At 43.1% G+C, this 24,874-nt stretch overlaps 1 protein-coding gene across 1 annotated transcript in view; it reads left to right on the top strand.

Moving 5' to 3' along the window:
- ttll7 (tubulin tyrosine ligase-like family, member 7) overlaps positions 1–24,874 on the top strand; it is a 127,344-nt gene that overhangs the window by 49,320 nt on the left and 53,150 nt on the right. Inside the window, exons 8-9 of the mRNA XM_084163033.1 lie at positions 8,569–8,727; positions 20,682–20,776. Of these exons, the coding sequence (XP_084019159.1) occupies positions 8,569–8,727; positions 20,682–20,776 (254 nt within the window). The remainder of the gene's footprint in view (positions 1–8,568; positions 8,728–20,681; positions 20,777–24,874) is intronic.

Below are 24,874 nucleotides of genomic sequence, written 5' to 3'. Positions count from 1 at the left end.
ATAATGACAAAGGAAAAACAGGTTTTTAGATTTTTTTTAACTGAAATCAAATTTACATATGTATTTAAACCCGTTACTCAGTACTTTGTTAAAGCACCTTTGGCAGCGATTACAGCCTTGAGTCTTCTTGGGTATGACGCTACAAGCGTGGCAGACCTGTATTTGGGTCAGTTTCTCCCATTCTCTGCAGATCCTCTTAAGCTCTGTCAGGTTGGATGGGGAGCGTCGCTGCACAGCTATTTTCAGGTCTCTCCAGAGATGTTCGATCAGGTTCAAGTCCGGGCTCTGGCTGGGCCACTCAAGGACATTGTCCCAAAGCCACTCCTGTATTGTCTTGGCTGTGTGCTTAGGGTCGTTGTCCTGTTGGAAGGTGAACCTTCACACCAGTCTGAGGTCCTGAGCACTCTGGAGCAGGTTTTCTCTCTGTACTTTGCTCCATTCATCTTTCCCTCGATCCTGATTAGTTTCCCAGTCCCTGCTGCTGAAAAACATCCCCACAGCATGATGCTGCCACCACCATGCTTCACTGTAGGGATGGTGCCAGGTTTCCTCCAGACGTGACGCTTGGCATTCAGGCCAAAGAGTTCAATCTTGGTTTCATCAGACCAGAGAATCTTGTTTCTCATGGTCTGAGAGTCTTTAGGTGCCTTTTGGCAAACTCCAAGTGGGCTGTCATGTGCATTTTACTGAGGAGTGGCTTCCGTCTGGCCACTCTACCATAAAGGCCTGAATGGTGGAGTGCTGCAGAGATGGTTGTCCTTCTGGAAAATTCTCCTGTCTCCACAGAGGAACTGTGTAACTCTGTCAGAGTGACCATCAGGTTCTTGGTCACGTCCCTGACCAAGGCCCTTCTCCCCCGATTGCTCAGTTTGGCTGGGCGGCCAGCTCTAGGAAGAGTCTTGGTGGTTCCAAACTTCTTCCATTTAAGAATCATGGAGGCCACTGTGTTCTTGGGGACCTTCAATGCTGCAGAAATGTTTTGATACCCTTCCCCAGATCTGTGCCTTGACACAATGCTGTGGACAATTCCTTCGACCTCATGGCTCGGTTTTGCACTGACATGCACTGTCAACTGTGGGACCTTATTTAGACAGGTGTTTGCCTTTCCAAATCATGTCCAATCAATTGAATTTACCACAGGTAGACTCCAATCAAGTTGTAGAAACATCTGAAGGATTGTCAATGGAAACAGGATGCACCTGAGCTCAATTTTGAGTGTCATAGCAAAGGGTCTGAATACTTATGTAAATAAGGTATTTCTGTTTTTTTTAATTTGTATACATTTGCAAAAAATTCTAAAAACCTATTTTCGCTTTGTTGTTATGGGGTGTTGTGTGTAGATTGATGGAGGGAAAAAAATGATTTAATCAATTTTAGAATAAGGCTGTAACGTAACAAAATGTGGAAAAAGTGAACGGGTCTGAATACTTTCCGAATGGACTGTACCTGTCAACAAAACATTTACAAAATACCACCAAATATATGTGACTGACCAGCCTCAATTCGGTCTTATGTAGCAAATAGAAATGGTGTTTTTTACATTGGATAAAAGACAGAGCTACGGTACAAAATGGTATATCATACACTGCAGTTGAGGAACAATGGAAAAGTTATTCTGCTTTCAAAGTTGATAAACTTGTAACCCCACTTTTGAGAAAATGGTCCTTGCATGTTTTGGTACACCTATTGGAGAGCTCTTCTTTGTCTACACCTATTCAGCATAGTTCACACCCTCTTAAGCCTTAGCCCCACCCATCTCTTTAAAGATTCACATGTGAGGCCATGTGCTAAACAGAGTGAGTAAAGTAGTGTAGTAAACAACCAAAGTTTGTAAGACTAAAAGTGGTTTAAGTAGTAACTTACAATAAGGAAAAACTCCAGGTAAAAATACACTTTATCTAGTCCTTGGCCTATATCCTAATCTGACTTTGAAAGTGTCCATATTGCATAAATATTTTATAATTATTAGATATTGCTTTCCAAGACACTTGTCTAAATTTATGGGTCATGTGAAAGAAATGCTATAACCAGCCACATCTAGCTAAGTGGATAGGTCACTATTGTCTAGACATGTACACATGTTCATGAAATACAATAGATGGCCGTAATCACCCCGCAAGTCTTTTGTTTAGACATGTAGCTAGCTAGCTAAACAATGAACCATAATCCCAATCCATAGCTACAGTACAAACGGATTGTCATAGCTTGCCACCATGCATGAAATGCTGGAGTATGAATCTGCAGGTAGCTAAAGCTAACCAACTAGGTTCAATGTTAGCTAGATAGCTAACATTAGGCAGTTATTTTTTTTAACCTTTATTTAACCAGGTAGGCCAGTTGAGAACAAGTTCTCATTTACAACTGCGACCTGGCCAAGATAGAGCAAAGCAGTGCGATAAAAACAACAACAACACAGAGTTACACATGGGATAAACACAACGTACAGTCAATAACACAATAGAAAATCTATATACAGTGTGTGCAAATGTAGTAAGTTATGGAGGTAAGGCAATAAGTAGGCCATAGTGCAAAATAATTACAATTTAGTATTAACACTGGAGTGATAGATGTGCAGAAGATGATGTGCAAATAGAGATACTGGGGTGCAAATGAGCAAAATAAACAACAATATGGGGATGAGGTAGTTGGGTGGGCTAATTACAGAAGGGCTGTGTACAGGTGCAGTGATCGGTAAGCTGCTCTGACAACTGATGCTTAAAATTAGTGAGGGAGAAAAGATTCTCCAGCTTCAGAGATTTTTGCAGTTCGTTCCAGTCATTAGCAGCAGAGAACTGAAAGGAATGGCGGCCAAAGGAGGTGTTGGCTTTGGGGATGACCAGTGAGATATACCTGCTGGAGCGCATACTACGGGTGGGTGTTGCTATGGTGACCAATGAGCTAAGATAAGGCAGGGATTTGCCTAGAAGAGATGTATAGATGACCTGGAGCCAGTGGGATTGGCGACGAATATGTAGTGAGGGCCAGCCAACGAGAGCGTACAGGTCACAATGTGGGTAGTATATGGGGCTTTGGTGACAAAACGGATGGCACTGTGACACTGAGACTACATCCAATTTGCTGAGTAGAGTGTTGGAGGCTATTTTGTAAATGACATCGCTGAAGTCAAGGATCGGTAGGATAGTCAGTTTTACAAGGGCATGTTTGGCAGCATGAGTGAAGGAGGCTTTGTTGCGAAATAGGAAGCTGATTCTAGATTTAACTTTGGATTGGAGATGCTTAATGTGAGTCTGGAAGGAGAGCTTATGGTCTAACCAGACACCTAGGTATTTGTAGTTGTCCACATATTCTAAGTCAGACCCGCCGAGAGTAGTGATTCTAGTCGGGCGGGCGGGTGCAAACAGCGTTCGATTGAAAAGCATGCATTTAGTTTTACTAGCGTTTAATAGCAGTTGGAGGCTACGGAAGGAGTGTTGTATGGCATTGAAGCTCGTTTGGAGGTTTGTTAACACAGTGTCCAATGAAGGGCCAGATGTATACAAAATGGTGTCGTCTGCGTAGAGGTGGATCTGAGAGTCACCAGCAGCAAGAGCGACATCATTGATATACACAGATAATAGAGTCGGCCCGAGAATTGAACCCTGTGGCAACACCATAGAGACCGCCAGAGGTCCAGACAACAGGCCCTCTGATATGACACTGTCAGCGTCTGGGTGAAGTGGTGAAACGGAATCAGGCGCAGGACACAGAACTGAGAAAAGTATGGCTTTACTAAACACAAAGTAAACCATATCAAACCCTCCATGCAGGGAAGAGCAAAACAGCAGCTCAACAGACGACGTAACAACGAACAATCACGCACAAACCCAGGAGGGAAAACAGAGGTAATATAGGGAAACCAATAAGCCTAATGAGTAACAGGTGTGAATAATAAAGAAAGGACTAGTGTGACACAGAAACATCGATCGGTGGCAGCTAGTACTTCGGTGACGACGAACGCCGAAGCCTGCCCGAGCAAGGAGGGGCAGCCTCGGCTGTATCCGTGACAGACACATTGAACTCTATCTGAGAAGTAGTTGGTGAACCAGCCGAGGCAGTCATTTGAGAAACCAAGGCTATTTAGTCTGCCAATAAGAATGTGGTGATTGACAGAGTCGAAAGCCTTGGCCAGGTCGATGAAGACGGCTGCACAGTACTGTCTTTTAGCGATCGCGGTTATAATATCGCTTAGGACCTTGAGCATGGCTGAGGTGCACCCATGACCAGCTCGGAAACCAGATTGCATAGTGGAGAAGGTACGGTGGAATTTGAAATGGTCGGTGATCTGTTTGTTAACTTGGCTTTCAAATACTTTCTAAAGGCAGGGCAGGATGTATATAGGTCTGTAACAGTTTGGATCTAGAGTGTCATCCCCTTTGAAGAGGGGGATGACCGCGGCAGCTTTCCAATCTCTGGGGATCACAGATGATACGAAAGAGAGGTTGAACAGGCTAGTAACAGGGGTTGCTACAATTTCGGTGGCTCATTTTAGAAAGAAAGGGTCCAGATTGTCTAGCCCAGCTGATTTGTAGGGGTCCAGATTTTGCAGCTCTTTCAGAACATTAGCTATCTGAATTTGGGTGCAGGAGAAGCGGGGGGGGGGGGGGGGGGCATGGGCAAGTTGCAGCGGAGGGTGCAGAGCTTGTGGCCGGGGTAGGGGTAGCCAGGTGGAAAGCATGGCCAGCCGTAGCAAAATGCTTATTGAAATTCTCGATTATCGTAAATTTATCGGTGGCCTCAGTGCAGTGGGCAGCTGGGAGGAGGTGCTCTTATTCTCCATGGACTAAAGTCCAGTGTCCCAAAACTTTTTGGAGTTAGTGCTACAGGATGCAAACTTCTGTTTGAAAAAGCTAGTCTTTGCTTTCCTAACTGATTGTGTATATTTGTTCCTGACTTCCCTGAAAAGTTGCATATCGCGGTGGCTGTTCGATGCTAATGCAGTACGCCACAGGATGTTTTTGTGCTGGTCAAGGGCAGTCAAGTCTGGGGTGAACCAGAGGCTATATCTGTTCTTAGTTTTGAAGTTTTTGAATGGGGCATGCTTATTTAAGATGGAGAGGAAAGCACTTTTAAAGAACAACCAGGCATCCTCTACTGACGGAATGAGGTCAATATCCATCCAGGATACCCAGGCCAGGTCGATTAGAAAGGCCTGCTCGCTGAAGTGTTTTAGGGAGCGTTTGACAGTGATGAGGGGTGTTCGTTTGACCGCGGACCCATTACGGACGCAGGCAATGAGGCAGTGATCACTGAGATCCTTATTGAAGACAGCTGAGGTGTATTTAGAGGGGTAAATTAGTCAGGATGATATCTATGAGGGAGCCCATGTTTACGGATTTAGGGTTGGTGGCCTTCCTAAACCAGGATTTAGACACTGCTAGAACATCAGGGTTGGCGGAGTGTGCCAACGCAGTGAATAACTCAAACTTAGGGAGGAGGCTTCTGATGTTAACATGCAAGAAACCAAGGCTTCTACGGTTACAGAAGTCAACAAATGAGAGAGCCTGGGGAGTAGGAGTGATACTGGGGGCTACAGCGCCTGGGTTAACCTCTACATCACCAGAGGAACAGAGGAGGAGAAGAATAAGGATACGGCTAAAGGCTTTAAGAACTGGTCTTCTAGTGCGTTGGGTACAGGGAATAAAATGGGCAGATTTCCGGGCATTATGTACAGACAAGGATATGGAAGGATATGAGTACAGTGGCGGTAAACCTAAGCGTTGGGTAACGATGAAAGAGATAGCATCACTGGAGGCACCGATTGAGCCGGTTTCCATGTGTGTGGGGGGTGGGACAAAAGAGCTATCTGAGGCAGGTTGAGCGGGACTGGGGGCTCTACAGTGAAATTGTATAATAAGAACTAACCGAAACAGCAATAGGCAAGGCATATTGACATGGGAGAGAGGCATAAAGCAATCACAGGTGTAACTAGCAATGCAAATGGCTTTCTGAGATATAAATAATATTACTACACAGATCATACACGTAACGTTAGCTAGTAAGCCAGCAAGCTAACGTTCGCTAGCTAACTAACAGTACGCTTTATCTTGCAATGAAAACGACTTTCTGACAAAAGTATCTGAAAATGTAGCTAAACTCTTACCCGTGTACATGGATGCATGCTTTACGGCAGCGTGTCTTTTCCGTTTGGTTTGTAGCTAGCTACAGCTTGTTTGCTCCGTTGTTGTGTCAAGTCACTCCGGTTCACACTGACCATGTGTAGAAAGTAGTCCATCACAACTTTTTCCCACTGATCTTTGTCGATAGCGCCTGCTAAATTCTGGGCAGCAATGTTGAGAGCAGTAGCAACGTTTTCAAAAAAGCTGCGGTAGCAAGGATTATCTACACATACTGAGCAGCTCATGTTATAGACAGAAGCATGGCAGACCAATCAGAACTCATCTCTCGGCATGTCCAGCCCACCCATTATCTCAGCCAATCACGGGTAGCAGGAAGGTTCCTGTCTTTTTCCGTGGCTAAACGAACTATGCTCGTAATTTAACAATTGTATTCGTATTTACAAATGGTACACAAGTTTGTTATTAAGGCACATAAAAGTTCACATGTTCCAGTAGGCATTTCTGACAAAAATGTTTTTTGATCCAAATCAAAATAAACGTTCAGATGCCTCTCCTGTGAAGTTGTGACGTGCAACATACGCATAGCTTCTTGAAACGCATACACTACCGTTCAAAAGTTTTGGGTCACTTAGAAATGTCCTTGTTTTTGAAAGAAAAGAAAATTGATCAGAAATACTGTGTAGACATTGTTAATGTTGTTAACGGCAGATTATTAATGGAATATCGACATAGGCGTACAGAGGCCCATTATCAGCAACCATCAGTCCTGTGTTACATTTACATTTACGTCATTTAGCAGACGCTCTTATCCAGAGCGACTTACAAATAGGTGCATTCACCTTATAGCCAGTGGGATAACCACTTTACAATGGGTTTTTTTTTCTTTTTTTTTCTGGCCAATAAAAATAAAAGATTAAGATGGGCAAAAGAAGAAAAGAAGAACATTTGTGAGACGCAAACCAAATGAAAAGATGCTGCAGGAGTGCTTGATGCCATCTGTCAAGCATGGTGGAGGCAATGTGATTGTCTGGGGGTGCTTTGGTGGTGGTAAAGTGGGAGATTTGTACAGGGTAAAAGGGATCTTGAAGAAGGAAGGCTATCACTCCATTTTGCAACGCCAAGCCATACCCTGGGGATGACGCTTGATTGGAGCCAATTTCCTCCTACAACAGGACAATGACCCAAAGCACAGCTCCAAACTATGCAATAACGATTTAGGGAAGAAGCAGTCAGCTGGTATTCTGTCTATAATGGAGTGGCCAGCACAGTCACCGGATCTCAACCCTATTGAGCTGTTGTGGGAGCAGCTTGACCGTTTGGTACGTAAGAAGTGCCCATCAAGCCAATCCAACTTGTGGGAGGTGCTTCAGGAAGCATAGCGCTTAATTGGTTTTGCGACTGCATTCCAAGTGTGTGCAAAGGGTGGCTATTTGAAGAATCTCAAATATAAAATATATTTTGATTTGTTTAACACTTTTTTTGGTTACTACATGATTCCATATGTGTTATTTCATAGTTTTGATGTCTTCACTATTATTCTACAATGTAGAAAATAGACAAAATAAAGAACAACCCTTGAATGAGTAGGTGTGTCTAAACTTTTAACTTGTAGTGTATATAAAAAAAGAGGTTAACAAACAAGGTAACGGTATTGTAGGATTGTTTATTGATACGATTTTCTCCTCTCTGTCCAAAGTGGGCCAAAGCTACCTGGTTTGAACACACACACACAAACACAAATATCTGAAACACACAAACACATACCAGTCTCCAGCCTGGCGAATAACCCAAGCCAATGTTACACTGGGCATCTCTTTACAGGGTACCTGCCTGCATCTCCCTCGTATACCCCCACTGCCTGCATGAGATACATATAGACCTGTCCTTCCTGCAGTACACACACCGCAGGCCGTCCCTGAAACACAGTCCGTCTCCTGGGAAGCCAACGCCTGCCTCAGCCCTGATAAGAGAACACAGGGCCTGGTCTGTGCTAGGCCTGTTTTCCATGTCACACACACACAAAACACACACACACACACACACACACTCTAACTAATGTTACTCCTCGCGTTGCTCTGTTCACTGCCTGCAGTCTTGTGTGAACTTGTGCATGCGTGTGTGTGAGCTTGTGTGAATCTTCTTTATGTGTATCGTGTGTGAGGTTGTGTGTGTGTGTGTTTGAGAGAGCAGGCAGTTATATCAACAATGCATTTTTCCTTTTGTTTACACATTAGATAATGTACATAATAATTATGTCTCAGACCTAGACAGTGAATTAATGTATGTTTTTTTAAAATAGTAATTTATAACAGAATTAAAATGTTTACATCTGAGGTCTCTCTAGTGCAGACTTCAGATTCTGGCATATACTACTGAGAACGCAGGCCTAATATGTTGAATAATTCTAGAATTATTAGAGGTAGAGGAAAGAGAAGAGGGAGAGGAGGTGTGTGTGTGGTGATAGGATCTGACTCTCTGTGTGTGTTGACAGGAGCTGGTGGTGAAGACTCTGATAGTGGCTGAGCCCCACGTCCTCCATGCCTACCGCATGTGTCGCCCCGGACAGCCACCAGGGAGCGACAGCGTCTGCTTCGAGGTGCTGGGCTTTGACATCATCCTGGACCGCAAGCTCAAACCCTGGCTTCTGGAGGTACGGCATGCACTGAAACACGCATAAATGCACATACATTTGCATGTGCGCACACACATGTTCAGATTTTTGTTGTTGTTATGAAAAACATGCTTGGGGTCTTTGCCATTTTGATTCAGTTTGAACTCAGGAAGTGAACAGAAATTCAATTTCAGGAATGGAAAATGACCATTTATTTTCAATGAGGATATTTCAATTCCTGAATAAATCTGTAGTAATAATTTACAATAATTGCTCCTTTATTCTTGCTTCATTCTTTAAAGTTTGTTGAGTCCCTTTTACAAAGCTCTTTAAAAAGTTGGAGTTTAGTCAGATTGTTTACATTGAAATGGAGTTGACACCAACCCTCGTTGAAAATGAGCAAGCTGCTTTATAAATCTGAGTGTTTCCAGGTAGAATATTCCAGGGAGGTTATTGCACCGTCATTGTAGAATTCCCTGAAAATGTTTAACTTTGATATCTGGACCAAGTTCCAATAAGCTTTATTTTTTCCTAATTCAAAATGAACAGCCGTGTGTTATTAAGTAACTATCATGGCTACTGCAGTTGTACATTTTAATTTAGTCAAATGTAGTGGGAGAAGTTAAGTGTTCTTTTGATTTTTTCATACTTGCTACTAATGCAGGCTTGTGGAAATACAATTGACATAGATAGGAGTAATGGTGTATCTTTCTGGTTGTGTCCGTCTCTCGGTCTGAGAGAGGAGGGGCACCCCTGTCTGCTGTGTTTCAAATTTCCAATGGTTTGACGACGTGACAGTGGTGATAAACTGAAATAATGTGGCATCAGTGGGACAGCGAGAGTGACTACCTCACAGTGACTGCTATCATAAACACAGGCTGACTTTGCTTACACTCCACTCCGGTTTGTGAGTGGTGCGCAAACACATACACACACAGAAGCAAACAAATGCACACAATCAAACACACACATACACACACTCACACACACACACACACTTGTTTTTCTATCCTCGTGGGGACCCCCCCCCCCCAAAAAAAAAATTATAATTCAAAATCCTATTTTCTACAACCCCTTACCCTAACCCCTAAACCTAACCCTAACGCCTAAACCTAACCCCTAACCCTAATTCTAACCCTAACCCTAATTCTAACCTTAACCCTAAACCTAACCCTTAAGCTTAAAATAGCCTTTGTTCTCGTGGGGATGTGGGAAATGTCCCCACGAGGGAAAATTTTCCTTATTTTACTATCCTTGTGGGGACTTTTGGGAATTTCAGGTCCCCACCAGAATAGAAGAACAAGTTCGGTATTGTGGTGAAATGGAAGAGGAAAGAATATGTAACTATTGGGACCTCGAAGAAATAGAGAATGAAACTCATTTTTATCCTCTATTGCCCTTTTTACCACGATATACACTGCTTTTATTCCAGAAAGCCCACCTGATATACCCTGGCGTTATGTGGCTGAGCAATGAGGAGAAACTGAAATGTTTTTTTGTCCATTGTGTATTTCTGTTCGCAGAATATTTAGATCAAGCCTGGAATAAATGAAAAAGGGCTACCAATAATTAAATTATAAACATATTTAGCTTCTATGTGGCAAATGGCACGTGTGTATATAGATTGTGTGCAGGCATGTCTCCCACATGAACCTTATCTTTGTGCCAGACTGGGTTCAAATGCCTTCTGTTTAATTTTTCTGTATTTATTTATCTGTATATGTAACGTATGCATGTATATTTTTTACTGCTCTGTTTGGATAACCTTATTTACTGTTATGTATAGATTTAATTTTTTACTCTTTATGCGATGCGCGCTGTAGATAGCACCGGAAGAAGAATTATCACTGAATTATCACAGTGAATTATTGTAATGTTTGTTTATGTGTCAATGAATCTCATAAGGGATGGGTTGCCAACTGCCGATTTGACACGAAAATAACATTTCATTTCATTCACACACACACAACAGACAGACAGACAGACACACGATAGACAGACATATAGGTCAGGACTGCAGTTTGACCCAGTTCCTGTTTGGAGCTTAAAACTCCAGTCCAGGATTTCTATCTTCCCAATACTGATGTCAGCCAGTTAAAGCATGACCTAAATCAGTGGTCACCAACCTTTTCTGAGCCGAGATCACTTTCTGAGTCAAAATGCAGGCCGAGATCTAGCGCTCAGATATTTTTTTAAACATTACTTAAAAAATTTAAGCCTATGCAACATTAACCTATTCAAAACAGTTCTGTAGCAATGAGGTTTGTGCAGTAGGCTATAGGCTCAATACATTATCACTATTCTTGAGTTGCCCTGCCAATGTTCTTCTCAGACCATTTAAAAAATAATATTTCAAAACTTGAGGTATATGATCACACTGGTAATAGATCATTTGTTGTATTACTCATGAGGCATGAATTGAAATAATTATTTAAAAAAATATTTTACTGGACTGATGATGCCTGCATCTGATGGTCAGTCTCGGGAGAGGGAGAGCGAGACCAGCGGAGAGGCTGCCTCTCACCGTCCCTCAGCTCTCCCTCCCTCCGCTGACTGCTGACTGACCAAAAAGGGGGCACCGTCTTCCAGCTAATGACGAAACTCGCGTTACACTTTATTATTTCTGACTCATGCACCAATTCATGTTGTTACTCGTATGACCAGAGAACGTGAAATATTCCTTGATACTAAAAAGACACAAGCAAGTCTATCAATACACTTTGTAGCACGAGTGGATAGGAAGAGGGCGTTTTATGGCGTATAAAGTGTTGACAGTGCTGAATAAAATCTTAAACATGAATACACTCATAAAAACAGCAGTCCCTCTAGTCATGGTTTTTAAAGTTTTGAAATCTCACACCGTAGAGTTGACTATCAACTTCGCTTTGGGCTCGTGGTAGCTGCAGACCATTGACTGTATATACTGCAGACATGGTGATCTGAGCTATCTGATTGGCCAGCGGTAGGCCTATAGGTGCACTTGATTTGGTCTCCGGGCTTGCTGGGTAGGCAGAGTTTGTACCTTCAGACACATGAAATGGTAAAAAATGGGAACACTTCAACTACCCGGTGCACAGGGCAGCTGGATCAAGTGCACCTACCGCAAACAGCGTGGCACGAATAAAAAAATAGGAATGCAAGCCTCGTTGGGCTTTTTACAGAAATGTTTGGTCGACCGGTTGGTGACCACTGGCCTAAATCCTTTAACCCAAAGTGCTGCATGCCATTTTCTTTCTCTTCTCACAAATTGACTCTAGGATATGAAATGCCTCGGTGATAATTGTTTGTTTTCACTATTGCGTGAACCCAAAATAATATTATCTGTTTTTTGAAAGCGCCGCTCTGTAGTTCCTGAGAGATTTGGCCGACTCATGGTGGAACACAAATGTTATGTAACTACCTGACACTCCCGAGTTTGTGTGTGTGTAGTTGAATGACAAAAGGACACGGAGAGTGAGGCACTCTCAGTGACTGCTGATGCCTTTGCCGTGTAAGTTTGGAGTTTGGAGCGATGTGTATGTGTGTGTGCGTGCATACTTTTGTGTTCATGCATGCGTGTGTGTGTGGGAAGGCAAACAGCCATGGATGCAGTTGTTACACTTCAGCAGTAATGATTCCCCCAGTGCAACTAGCAGCCCGCCATAACTCTCATCAATTAACATCCTTGCCAGTTTCACGGCCCCCCCCCCAAAAAAACGCTTCTCTTTCACGCTACATTTACAGCAACAATAATTTATTTCCAAAATTCAAGTGATTACTCAGGATACACTCGTGAGTGCAGAAACCCTCCCCAGCCCTCAGCGTGTATCCTACGAAGCCTGAAAATAACTTTAGTCGTTTTCTTTGCAGCTGCTTGGCTCATGGTAGTGGTTGTATGTATTAAGTAGTGAAGTAAATATTAGGTTACTCACCTGGAATTTTAACCATTTGCAAACCCTGTCCCCGTATCCCATCCCCTCTGATACAAATCTTAATTAAACTAAAAGCATTACAACATTTTAGGGCAAATGTAATATTATCCCAAGTCGATTAGTATTCTAGTTCTTTTTAGATTCCCACACAGTCAAAATTATGCTTTGTGTGTGTTTGTGTTTGTTTACACTTGTGTATGTGTTAATCATAATCTAGGCAAAATTGTTTAACTGTGGAGACTTCACATCTCAGGATACCTCATCGGTGTCAGGCCAGATTACATGGAGTCTCTATATGCTACCGGAAGTTTTGAATCCAATGGGTTGCTTTAGCATTAGCTAGCCTAGCATGCTGACGAAAAAGGCAGTTTCATTAAAAACTAGCAGTATTTCAATCTTTTCGATTTGTCAGTTGGGATAATGGGATACTTAGGAGGACACTGCCATCTCCCATCACTGGATTGAGGTACGTTTTCTGAGCCGTATCTTGCGCCGGCTCCACACTGTTCTGATCATGGCATAGCACCGTTCCAACTAGAGAGAAGTAATGAACGTCTAGTCGGATTCTTATGGCTACCTGAAAGGTAGATGTTATCATATTAAAGAAAATGTCAAATACGATTAGCTTTGCTGTGTGTGTGTGTGTGTGTGTGTGTGTGAATGCGTGTGTGTTTCTTTGTGGGGGTAGGTTTTAAGAAAAGAACATGATTGCGTTTCACATCCTGCAATTACGCCTGAAAAGTCGCCACACAGCTTTGACAAGGCATTCAGCATTGTGTGCCGTTGCAAACACCCTTGATTAGGGACACTTGCTCGTAGCTGAACAGACCCTCGGCAATCTCGAGCTCCTGCGATTTCCCAATGAACGGACACAAAGGAAAATCAACGGAGCTTGAAAAATATTGAAAATAAGTGCTGATATTCAGAAAAAGGGACTGTACATTTGTACAAACACACACCTGCTCGATAATAACCAAAGCATTACTTCAGCAGTGTGGCTGTTAGGTTGAAGATGGAGGAGAAAATGGAGAAGGCGGGAGTGAGAGATTCGAGCGAACCAAAGCAACATCAGACGCAGGGCTCATTGTACTGAGCAGTGAGAGAAAGACAGGCTTTGTGCGATCCTTATCTTAATTCCTTGGGTTTTCAACACCGGTTCTACCTCCTATTGACAGTCAAAACATCAGCATTACACGGGGAGAGACACACAAATGGTGTAACCCAAGAAACCTCACATTCATTGACCCGCCTGCGTTGATGCATACATACAAAGTCATACATGCGCACAAACACACACATACATGCACACACATGCACGCACGCACACACACACAGCATCTGCATCTCGTTGGCAGCTTTTCATTCATCGCCATTCGACGCTCACCGACTGGTTAGACTGTTGGCTTTCTAATCATTTTAAGGGTTCCGTTTGCACACATGCAAGAAAAGGAGAAAAAAGTAGAAGAACATAATTAACGCTGGTGACGTATACTGGGGGCTTGTGAGGAAATAAAACTCCCACTGAAAAAAAAAATCTAACAGATACAAGCAAAGGGTTGTATCTTGGGGTAGTGTCGAAAAGAAAGGGGCAGAGAGAGCGAGAGAGAGAGTCATGCGGGATGCTTTCGCTCATTAACTAAATATTGCGGTGCAACGCTGATATCATTCACCCCAGGGCCCTCACTCTCCCATAGGAACCTTGTTTCTCAAGTCTTTCCAGGACCCCATTCACACTGGAGATGTTAAGCCAGCATGATGAATAATGTCAAAAGCGGGTGACGGGAGAGAATATTCAGGGCGCACAGCGAGAGGGAGAAAAGGGAGAATATACATGCAAACTGTCCCGTTAAATGATTCGGCATGTCTATCCCACAGACGGAGCGCCTGGGTGTGAGCATATTTATTGTTTAGGAATTATTGGTGGGTTTTCTCTGGCCGGGAACACTGGCCTGTGGACCACTCGTCGAGTTCGGCCCTCATTAAATCCTGTTTTACTCTTTTTTTTGTGTGTATGTGATCAAAAGAAATACAGCTGGTTTTCCAAATAAAAGGAACAACTGTTTGCATCTAGCAGGAATAATTCCTGGGCTGGGCCCCAAGTGGCAATCTATTCCCTATAGTGCAATACTTTTGACCAGAGCGTTATGGGCCCTGGTAAAAAGTAGTGTACTATATCAGGAATAGGGTGCCATTTGGGACACAGTGCTGGAAGGTCGCTGCGAGGCTGACCCGAGTCTCGTGCCGCGGCACCGGTCTCCAGCTTCTCAAAGACATCAGGGAGCTTCTTAGGGCAGCCTCTGCATGTTTTGTGCATGCAGAACTCCTGTGTTTGTGTCAGTGTGTGTGTTTCTGTAGGGGTTACTCTTTCTCTCCAGGGCAGCCACTGCGACCTGCTCTGATCTCTCCCAGCATCAAACCCATCCTTTCATACTTCAGGAGGGGCTGGGAGGGACTTGACACTTGTAAAACACGCAGCAGACCCATAACAAAATGGGAGGTGGATAAAAAGAAGAAAAAAAGGGCAAACACACACAAAAGTGTTTTGCCGCCCTTGTTGGCGTGGCTGTCTGAAAGAGGTGGTGTGGGAGTATTTGAAAACACACTCTTGCGCCACATGTACACGCACAGTGACGAGTGATGTCACTGCTCTCCAATGTGAAGCGCACTCATTACAGGGTTTGTTTGTTGAAGGCTGCAGCGTAATTGCCCACTTCCCCCCTCCTCCTCACAGCCATACCACCATTTCACCACCTCAGGGGTGTGTCGCAAGGAGTGATTGGCAGCTAATGGGGCAGGCGTGCTTTGAGTCAAGCGTGCTGCTGGTGTTTGGGACGGGCGACAGCTCAGGCCACACCCCCCTCGGTGGTCAGACGAAGCTCACTCTAACCCCCTCTCCAATTGTTTCAAGATGAGTTTGGTTCGCTTGTCCCTTCTTGAGAGCCAATACAAGCCAGACATCCTTTCTACTGCTGGGGGGATGAATGGAAATGATCTGCACTGGCAAGTGTAAACAAATACTGCAGCTCTTTTCAAGGTGCGCACAAATACACACATATGCACGCACACACACAAACACACACTCGTGCTCTCTCTCTCTCTGTCTCTCTCTCACGCACGCACTTTGATCTTCTGCTGTTATCCTCTATGCAGCGCGACGACTACTTCCCCTCCTTGCCGCTGTGTCCAGTCCAAAGACGTCTACATCACAGGGCAGACACATCCAATAGTGTCCCTAAAATACAATACCCTAAAATACCTCAATGTCTATTTTCATTTCAGAAAATATTAAGTAGGTCATAGTTGCATAAGCTTTCATAAAATTATATTTAATCTGTGGAGATACCATGGTTATTTTATGCCCTATATATTATAATATATCACATTTGTATTTATGGAGCTACAAATACATATTCATAAATGTAGGAATGTGAATTGTAGTATTTAGGGGATAAAGGAAACAGTGCCTTGGATACTATTTTTATTAAAATACCTCTGTTTTATAATTTCAACAAAGCTTTGAAATACATTTTGTTCCTTAAATATTAAAGGTGAATTCGGGGTGATTAAGAATGAGTTATCATGCTCCTTTTCCTCTTCTCAAGACATTTCCACCATCTTGATTTCATTTCCAAGAATTCAAAAACATACATATAGTTGGACATTTTTCATTATATTTTAGTTTCTTTGTCCCCCAATATATGTTATTAATATAAGTTATTGCACTGATTTAAATCCATAATTTTTTATTCCTGTAATATTTTAAATGTTTATGAATACCTTCATGGCCCTGCCTATTTAATCACCTATGGAACTCTAGATGGCAGTATTCAGCTTCCAGCTGTACGGCTTCATAAGGGGTTTATTAAAGCAGCAATCAGCAGTTTAAACAATAACAAAGCTAACGCCCCACCTCTGTTTTGGAAAAAACCTGAGGGATAGGGCTGGAGAAATGTAACCACTTTCAATTTCATTGACAGCTATGGATGCAAGGACTGACCATCCATGATATACAAATGATAGTTTTAACTATGTTTTGAGGCTATATAGTGTTTATTTACATTTACTTTGTTTACAAACATTGGAGGGAAACAAGCTTATGTTTTGGGTTCTGATGGGGTACGACAGTTGAAATAAGCTCATGAGCCATGTGTTATATTCTTCAAGAATCAATGGGTACTTTTCTTTAAGTCCAAAAATGGATGAACCAACTGCATATTGTCCCTTTAAATAAGAATTACAATGATCCATGGGATCTGTCTGTCTCCATCCATAACCATGGCAAAACTAAGTTAGGTTAATTATTATATGACATTTTTTTACATTACAATTTCACAGAATAAGCACCATATTAGGAATGTACAGGTCTGGTATATGGGCCAGTTGAAAACAAGCACCAGCATTTAGTCATTTATCATCAGACTGGGATAGCAGCAATCGTGTGTGTGTGTGTGTGTGGTGTTAGCCTTGGACAAGCATGTGTACAAGCCATTCAAAGCGGGTCAAGGCAGGTTACTTTTTGTGAAGTGTTGGTCTGGTAAGTCCCAGGACCTTTAACATGCTCTGGACTGCTCCCACTCCCAGCTCAAGTTTCTCTGTCGGAATTAGCCATTATAAACGCGACAAAGGAATAAAACAGTAATTGAGAAGGCGGCGAAACCGGAGCCCCATTTAACCGGCTGACCAGCTGGATCACCGCTCTCCCTTTTTGCCTTCGTGTTGCAATAACAGTCCATTCTGGTGGCTGTTGAACTGCGCCGATACCCCTGAGTGTTTGAGGCCATATCGGAGTTTGAGAAAGCCAGGCTTTGTTTACACTAATGTAGGCATAATAAGGCAGGCTAGTCTTACTGAGAGAGATTAATCACGACCGTGCATTTGAGTGTCTGCAGAGTATTTAAACACAAACAGAATGGGAGTCGAGAACGAGCACTGATTCATTGATCCATTAATACGTATATTATTATAGGGCTCTCTCTGCTCTATCCAATGCCCTTAAGGCTCTACTCAGCTTACTGTGTCAGACAGCTATGTGGGGGGAATTTGTACTTTTTCTCTTATGACTGAACCGTCCAAAATCCACCCATCGTATGTGCTTTAAGGTTAATAATCAGGATCATTAAAGTGTGAATACATCAAAGTCGATTTAAACCAAATGGTTGATTCACGTGGGGCTAATCGCACGCAGAACGCCCGTCCACGGAGCTACATTTTACATGTGCCTATAGAAACATTGGCAGGTTACTTATGCATCAAAGACACGTATCCAGGTGCAAAAAAAAAAAGAGAGAGAGACATTTTCCCGGGGTATGTAACTGATTCACTATGTACCTAGCTGACATTCACTCTGATCCCAACCTTTAAATTGGAAGAATTGAAATCGACCGGGGAAAAAAATATAAATAAAACGATGATATAAACATGTATGTTTTGTTTGTTCTCGTTTGCTCTCTCACTCTCTTGCAGTGGGATTGATATATTTACAGTTGTCAATGTGAATTTGGGAAAAACTCAAGGTTAAAACGTATAATCTTTTCGTTTTTATTGAATGCCTCTCGGAACACGTGCTCTTTAAGCCCCTGCCTGAGACACTTAAGGAAATCAGAGCAGGATTTTAGAGGCTACGGGGGTTCATTAGGCGCAGACTGGCCTGACTATCACCGAGCAAGAGAAGAAGGCGAGAGAGAGAAGGGGAAGGAGAGAAGGAGATTGAAAGGGTTGAGAGAGATGGAAGGAGTGAAGGGGAGAAAGAGAGAGTAGGGAGTGAAGGAGAGAGATGGGGAGAAAGAAAAGGAGAGCAGTAGAGAGAGAGAGAGAGATAGAAGGAAATAAGGAGAGAAAAGAGACAGAAAGTGATGGAGATCAACAGAGAGCGAGAGAAAGAAAGAGAAAGAGCGAGTCTGTTATGCTGCCGGTCTCCCAGTGACAGATTGACACCACAAATCACACTGAAAAATTAGACAAGCCAAGAAAAAACGCAGCCGGGATTACCAATGGCAACTGCACTACCCATTCAGCACACAGTACAGTACATACCCCCATGCTCTCTTTGTGTGTGTCATACACTATGTGAGGGGCATATAAATGAAAAGCACACTCTTCTCCCTTTCTCTTTCCCTTTCTATTATGTTCTCTCTTCTGAAGGTGGGACATGAGGCTAAAATCTCTCAGGCACTGGGATAAACATACTTCACTGAGCGAGAGAGAACACTGGGATAGGAGAAGCTAAATGGCTGACACTGTAAATCTAAGGCACCTCCTGCATTGTCAGACCTTGATGAGTGCTCTTTGTTGGTTTTTGTTTGGTTATCTGCGGGGCAGGCAAGGTTACTAGCTCTTTGCGGCTACTGTAACCCAGTGTGTGTGTGTGTGTGTGTGTGTGTGTGTGTACATGCTTGTGTCAAGGTACAGCTTTCCGATGGTACTGTTGCCAGTCTGTGCTCAAAGGGCCCAGGGACAATGGGGGCAACAGGACCTGGTAGGGTTACGGCCGCTACAGTAAATTCATTGATTTAGCGCACTGTTGCCAACCCTAGCGCCACTACGCTCAGTGGTGCATGGAGCCTAGGTTGTGATGTAAATATGATCTTACAGCAGCGCTCCCTAAGCCCTGGCACACATCAGCGAGCACCTTTGTGCTGGGGATTAGCGATTGGCCGTCCAGGAGAGAAACGCAGAGCCTTGGTACCTAGGGAGCATTTGCAGTGTTTCTGTCTTGGGGCCATTTGCTGACGCAAATACAGTGTGTAGATTGAGCTTACTACAGGAAATAGAACTGACTTAGTGTGTGCACCTGGAGGTTTCCCTTCTTGTTTGTGTAAATGTAGTGTTATTTAAATATATATGTGTGTGTGTGTGTGCCTATGTGTGTTTTCACAACCTAATGCTAAGCTAATTACACCAAATGGTGGCAGTGCTGTGTGTATGAAAAGGTAAAGAGGTGGCGCGAATGTGTCACCGGGGGAGTAGTGTTATCTCGTTGTGGCGCTCAAGGACTGAAACCTGATCCCGCCGTTAGCGCTGGCTGCGCCGCCGTCATTTGAACTCCCTTTTAGGCAGAATTCAATCAGTGTTCTCTCCTTGATATGCTGGCCCCTTTTTTTTTGCTGCTCACAATTCCCCCACCATCTGGGGATGAGAACGCCGAAAATAATAGATTTTGTGATGTCCGGTATAACGCTTAATATCTGAATCCGTTGTCCCGACTGACTGACAACGTTTTTACCCTTTTGCCTTTTTGAAAGAAAGGAGGCCATTCTTAAATTTTGCAAGAATGAAAACGAATTATATAGGGCTTTTGCATGGAGCCACTGTGAGTGAATCCTCTGAACGTTTTATCCCATTCATATGGCTTGTGCTGCTTGTACTGAGCTACTGTACTGTGTTATTGGGCTTGTTCGACATTGTAGTCGACATTGCCCACCGACTGATCTACAAATCACCTAGCATCATAAATAACTATTCCTTATTATTTGTAGATCAGTCAGTCAGGCACAATTTACTCACAATGCTGTACAGGTTTGATGCTCTCAAACACGGAGAAATAAGAGCCTGTTTGTATTGGCTGGCAGTGCCATCGTCCCATAGGACACAGGGGGCAGTAGCACGCCACGGACCGAGCTCCCGGTCACTGTCATTGGCTCACAGAGACGGGGTCACATATCTGGTGACAGCTGCCCCCCCCCCCACTGCCCACCAGACAGGATGTGGGCCCAGGTCAAAGGTCACAGGACCAGGCTCTAAAGTGTCCTCCAACCAATAAACACTAACCCCCCTCCCTAACATACACTCACGCGTGCGCACACACGTCCCCCTCCCTCCTCTCACTAATCTCCCTAAAGTGCACAAGCAAAGACCACATTGGAAATAAGTGTTCAATAATGTTGCTTAATCCATTCTTATAATCATAAGTAACACAACATAAAGAGAGACATTACAATGCTTTCATGTTTTATCCTCTGGGCTTTGTACTTCGCAACTGTACAATGTCTTAAGACAATAAATAAATCAAATCAATTCAAAAGTGTTTTTTAAAATTGTTTTTCACTGTTGAAATTTTTTTTATTTTAATAATTTCTCCTGCAGATCAATCGAGCGCCGAGCTTCGGGACCGATCAAAAGATTGATTACGACGTGAAGAAAGGGGTCTTGCTCAACGCACTGAAACTTCTCAACATCAGGTAGGCCTATAGATGCGGTGTATCAGCAACACTTCTACAATATCATCATCCGCACGGCCTCCCGAGGCCCATTATGAGTTCATCAAAAAGCATACGCTGAACTTTTGCATGGCCAAGGCTTTTGAATGTTTTAGATTTGTATTGATTCTCTTTATTTCACCACAAACATTTTCAATTCTTTGATGTGCGCACTATCTACCCCTCTTGTTATTAGTTTTAGAGCGATTTCATTAGAGATACGGAGTGCGTTGTTTACTAGGCTTCTGTATTTTGTTTTAACAACTGCTAATGCTGCAGTCCTTGTAAAAGTGGGTTACGTGCTGGATTGTTGGATGGCGAAAAAAAAGAGTTACAAAGCTTAGGCCCTCTTCATTGCTCCATGCTCTTTGTGCATTGTTCAATCGGTCGTTATGTGTTACTTACAGTATGCTTTATGGTGTACTGTATATGTGTGTGTGTGTGTGTGTGTGTGTGTGTGTGTGTGTGTGTGTGTGTGTGTGTGTGTGTGTGTGTGCAGAGTTTCCACTATATTCCTTTAGCAGCGGTGGCCCACCCCTACTAAATTATTGCCACCGCTGCAAAGAATATGATGTAATATATACAGTTGAAGTCGAAGGTTTACATACACTTAGGTTGGAGTCATTAAAACTCGTTTTTCAACCACTCCACAAATTTCTTGTTAACAAACTATAGTTTTGGCAAGTCAGTTAGGACATCTACATTGTGCATGACACAAGTAATTTTTCCAACAATTGTTTACAGACAGATTATTTCACTTATAATTTACTGTATCACAATTCCAGTGGGTCAGAAGTTTACATACACTAAGTTGACTGTGCCTTTAAACAGCTTGGAAAATTCCAGAAAATTATGTCATGTCTTTAGAAGCTTCTGATAGGCTAATTGACATCATTTGAGTCAATTGGAGGTGTACCTGTGGATGTATTTCAAGACCTACCTTCAAACTCAGTGCCTCTTTGCGTGACATCATGGGAAAATCAAAAGAAATCAGCCAAGACCTCAGAAAAAAAGATTGTAGACCTCCACAAGTCTGGTTCATCCTTGGGAGCAATTTCCAAATGCCTGAAGGTACCATGTTCATCTGCACAAACAATAGTACGCAAGTATAAACACCATGGGACCACGCAGCCATCATACCGCTCAGGAAGGAGACTCGTTCTGTCTCCTAAACGTACTTTGGTGCGAAAAGTGCAAATCAATCCCAGAACAACTGCAAAGGACCTTGTGAAGATGCTGGAGGAAACAGGTACAAAACAGGTACAAAAGTATCTATATATCCACAGTAAAACGAGTCGTATATCGACATAACCTGAAAGTCGGCTCAGCAAGGAAGAAGACACTGCTCCAAAACTGCCATAAAAAAGCCAGACTAAGGTTTGCAACTGCACATGGGGACAAAGATTGTACTTTTTGGAGAAATGTCCTCTGGTCTGATGAAACAAAAATAGAACTCTTTGGCCATAATGACCATCGTTATGTTTGGAGGAAAAAGGGGGAGCTTGCAAGCCGAAGAACACCATCACAACCGTGAAGCACGGGGGTGGCAGCATCATGCTGTGGGGGTGCTTTGCTGTAGGAGGGACTGGTGCACTTCACAAAATAGATATCATCATGAGGAAGGAAAATTATGTGGATATACTGAAGCAACATCTCAAGACATCAGTCAGGAAGTTAAAGCTTGGTCGCAAATGGGTCTTCCAAATGGACAATGAACCCAAGCATACTTCCAAAGTTGGGTGAATTTTGGCCCATTCCTCCTGACAGAGCTGGTGTAACTGAGTCAGGCCATTTGGCTTAAGGACAACAAAGTCAATGTATTGGAGTGGCCATCACAAAGCCCTGACCTCAATCCTATAGAAAATGTGTGGGCAGAACTGAAAAAGCGTGTGCGAGCAAGGAGGCCTACAAACCTGACTCAGTTACACCAGCTATGTCAGGAGGAATGGGCCAAAATTCACCCAACTTATTGTGGGAAGCTTGTGGAAGGCTACCCAAAATGTTTGACCCAAGTTAAACAATTTAAGGGCAATGCTACCAAATACTAATTGAGTGTATGTAAACTTCTGATCCACCTGGGAATGTGATGAAATAAATAAAAGCTGAAATAAATCATTCTCTCTACTATTATTCTGACATTTCACATTCTTAAAATAAAGTGGTGATCCTAACTGACCTAAAACAGGGAATATTTACTAGGATTAAATGTCAGGAATTGTGAAAAACTGAGTTGAAATGTATTTGGCTAAGGTGTATGTAAACTTCCGACTTCAACTGTATATATTTGTATGTACAGTGGGGAGAACAAGTATTTGATACACTGCCGATTTTGCAGGTTTTCCTACTTACAAAGCATGTAGAGGTCTGTAATTTTTATCATAGGTACACTTCAACTGTGAGAGACGGAATCTAAAACAAAAATCCAGAAAATCACATTGTATGATTTTTAAGTAATTAATTTGCATTTTATTGCATGACATAAGTATTTGATACATCAGAAAAGCAGAACTTAATATTTGGGACAGACACCTTTGTTCTAATTACAGAGATCATACGTTTCCTGTAGGTCTTGACCAGGTTTGCACACACTGCAGCAGGGATTTTGGCCCACTCCTCCATACAGACCTTCTCCAGATCCTTCAGGTTTCGGGGCTGTCGCTGGGCAATACGGACTTTCAGCTCCCTCCAAAGATGTTCTATTGGGTTCAGGTCTGGAGACTGGCTAGGCCACTCCAGGACCTTGAGATGCTTCTTACGGAGCTTCTCCTTAGTTGCCTTGGCTGTGTGTTTCGGGTCGTTGTCATGCTGGAAGACCCAGCCACGACCCATCTTCAATGCTCTTACTGAGGGAAGGAGGTTGATGGCCAAGATCTCGCGATACATGGCCCCATCCATCCTCCCCTCAATATGGTGCAGTCGTCCTGTCCCCTTTGCAGAAAAGCAACCCAAAGAATGATGTTTCCACCTCCATGATTCACGGTTGGGATGGTGTTCTTGGGGTTGTACTCATGCTTCTTCTTCCTCCAAACACGGCGAGTGGAGTTTAGACCAAAAAACTATATTTTTGTCTCATCAGACCACATGACCTTCTCCCATTCCTTTTCTGGATCATGCAGATGGTCATTGGCAAACTTCAGACGGGCCTGGACACGCGCTGGCTTGAGCAGGAGGACCTTGCGTGCGCTGCAGGATTTTAATCCATGACGGAGTGGTGTGTTACTAATGGTTTTCTTTGAGACTGTGGTCCCAGCTCTCTTCAGGTCATTGACCAGGTCCTGCCGTGTAGTTCTGGGCTGATCCCTCACCTTCCTCATGATCATTGATGCCCCACGAGGTGAGATCTTGCATGGAGCCCCAGACCGAGGGTGTTGACCGTCATCTTGAACTTCTTCCATTTTCTAATAATTGCGCCAACAGTTGTTGCCTTCTCACCAAGCTGCTTGCCTATTGTCCTGTAGCCCATCCCAGCCTTGTGCAGGTCTACAATTGTATCCCTGATGTCCTTACACAGCTCTCTGGTCTTGGCCATTGTGGAGAGGTTGGAGTCTGTTTGATTGAGTGTGTGGACAGGTGTCTTTTATACAGGTAACGAGTTCAAACAGGTGCAGTTAATACAGGTAATGAGTGGAGAACAGGAGGGCTTCTTAAAGAAAAACTAACAGGTCTGTGAGAGCCGGAATTCTTACTGGTTGGTAGGTGATCAAATACTTATGTCATGCAATAAAATGCAAATAAATTACTTTAAAATCATACAATGTGATGTTCTGGATTTTTGTTTTAGATTCCGGCTCTCACAGTTGAAGTGTACCTATGATAAAAATTACAGACCTCTACATGCTTTGTAAGTTGGAAAACCTGCAAAATCGGCAGTGTATCAAATACTTGTTCTCCCCACTGTATATTTCTTCCGAGATACGCTTTTAAATGGATTGTCTTTGGCTCAATGACTGGAAGTATATGGGAACAGCTAGCATGTCATTGCACCTGCGTGTGTGCTCATGCTATATGCACTATTTATTGTAAGTGTGTACGATATGTTATACTCTATGTAGTGTGTATCAAATAAAATAAATAAATTGT

The sequence above is a fragment of the Coregonus lavaretus genome (genome assembly GCF_964263955.1).
Source record: "Coregonus lavaretus genome assembly, chromosome: 6".
NCBI classification, from domain to species: domain Eukaryota; kingdom Metazoa; phylum Chordata; class Actinopteri; order Salmoniformes; family Salmonidae; genus Coregonus; species Coregonus lavaretus.
This window is presented reverse-complemented; position numbering and strand designations above follow the sequence as displayed.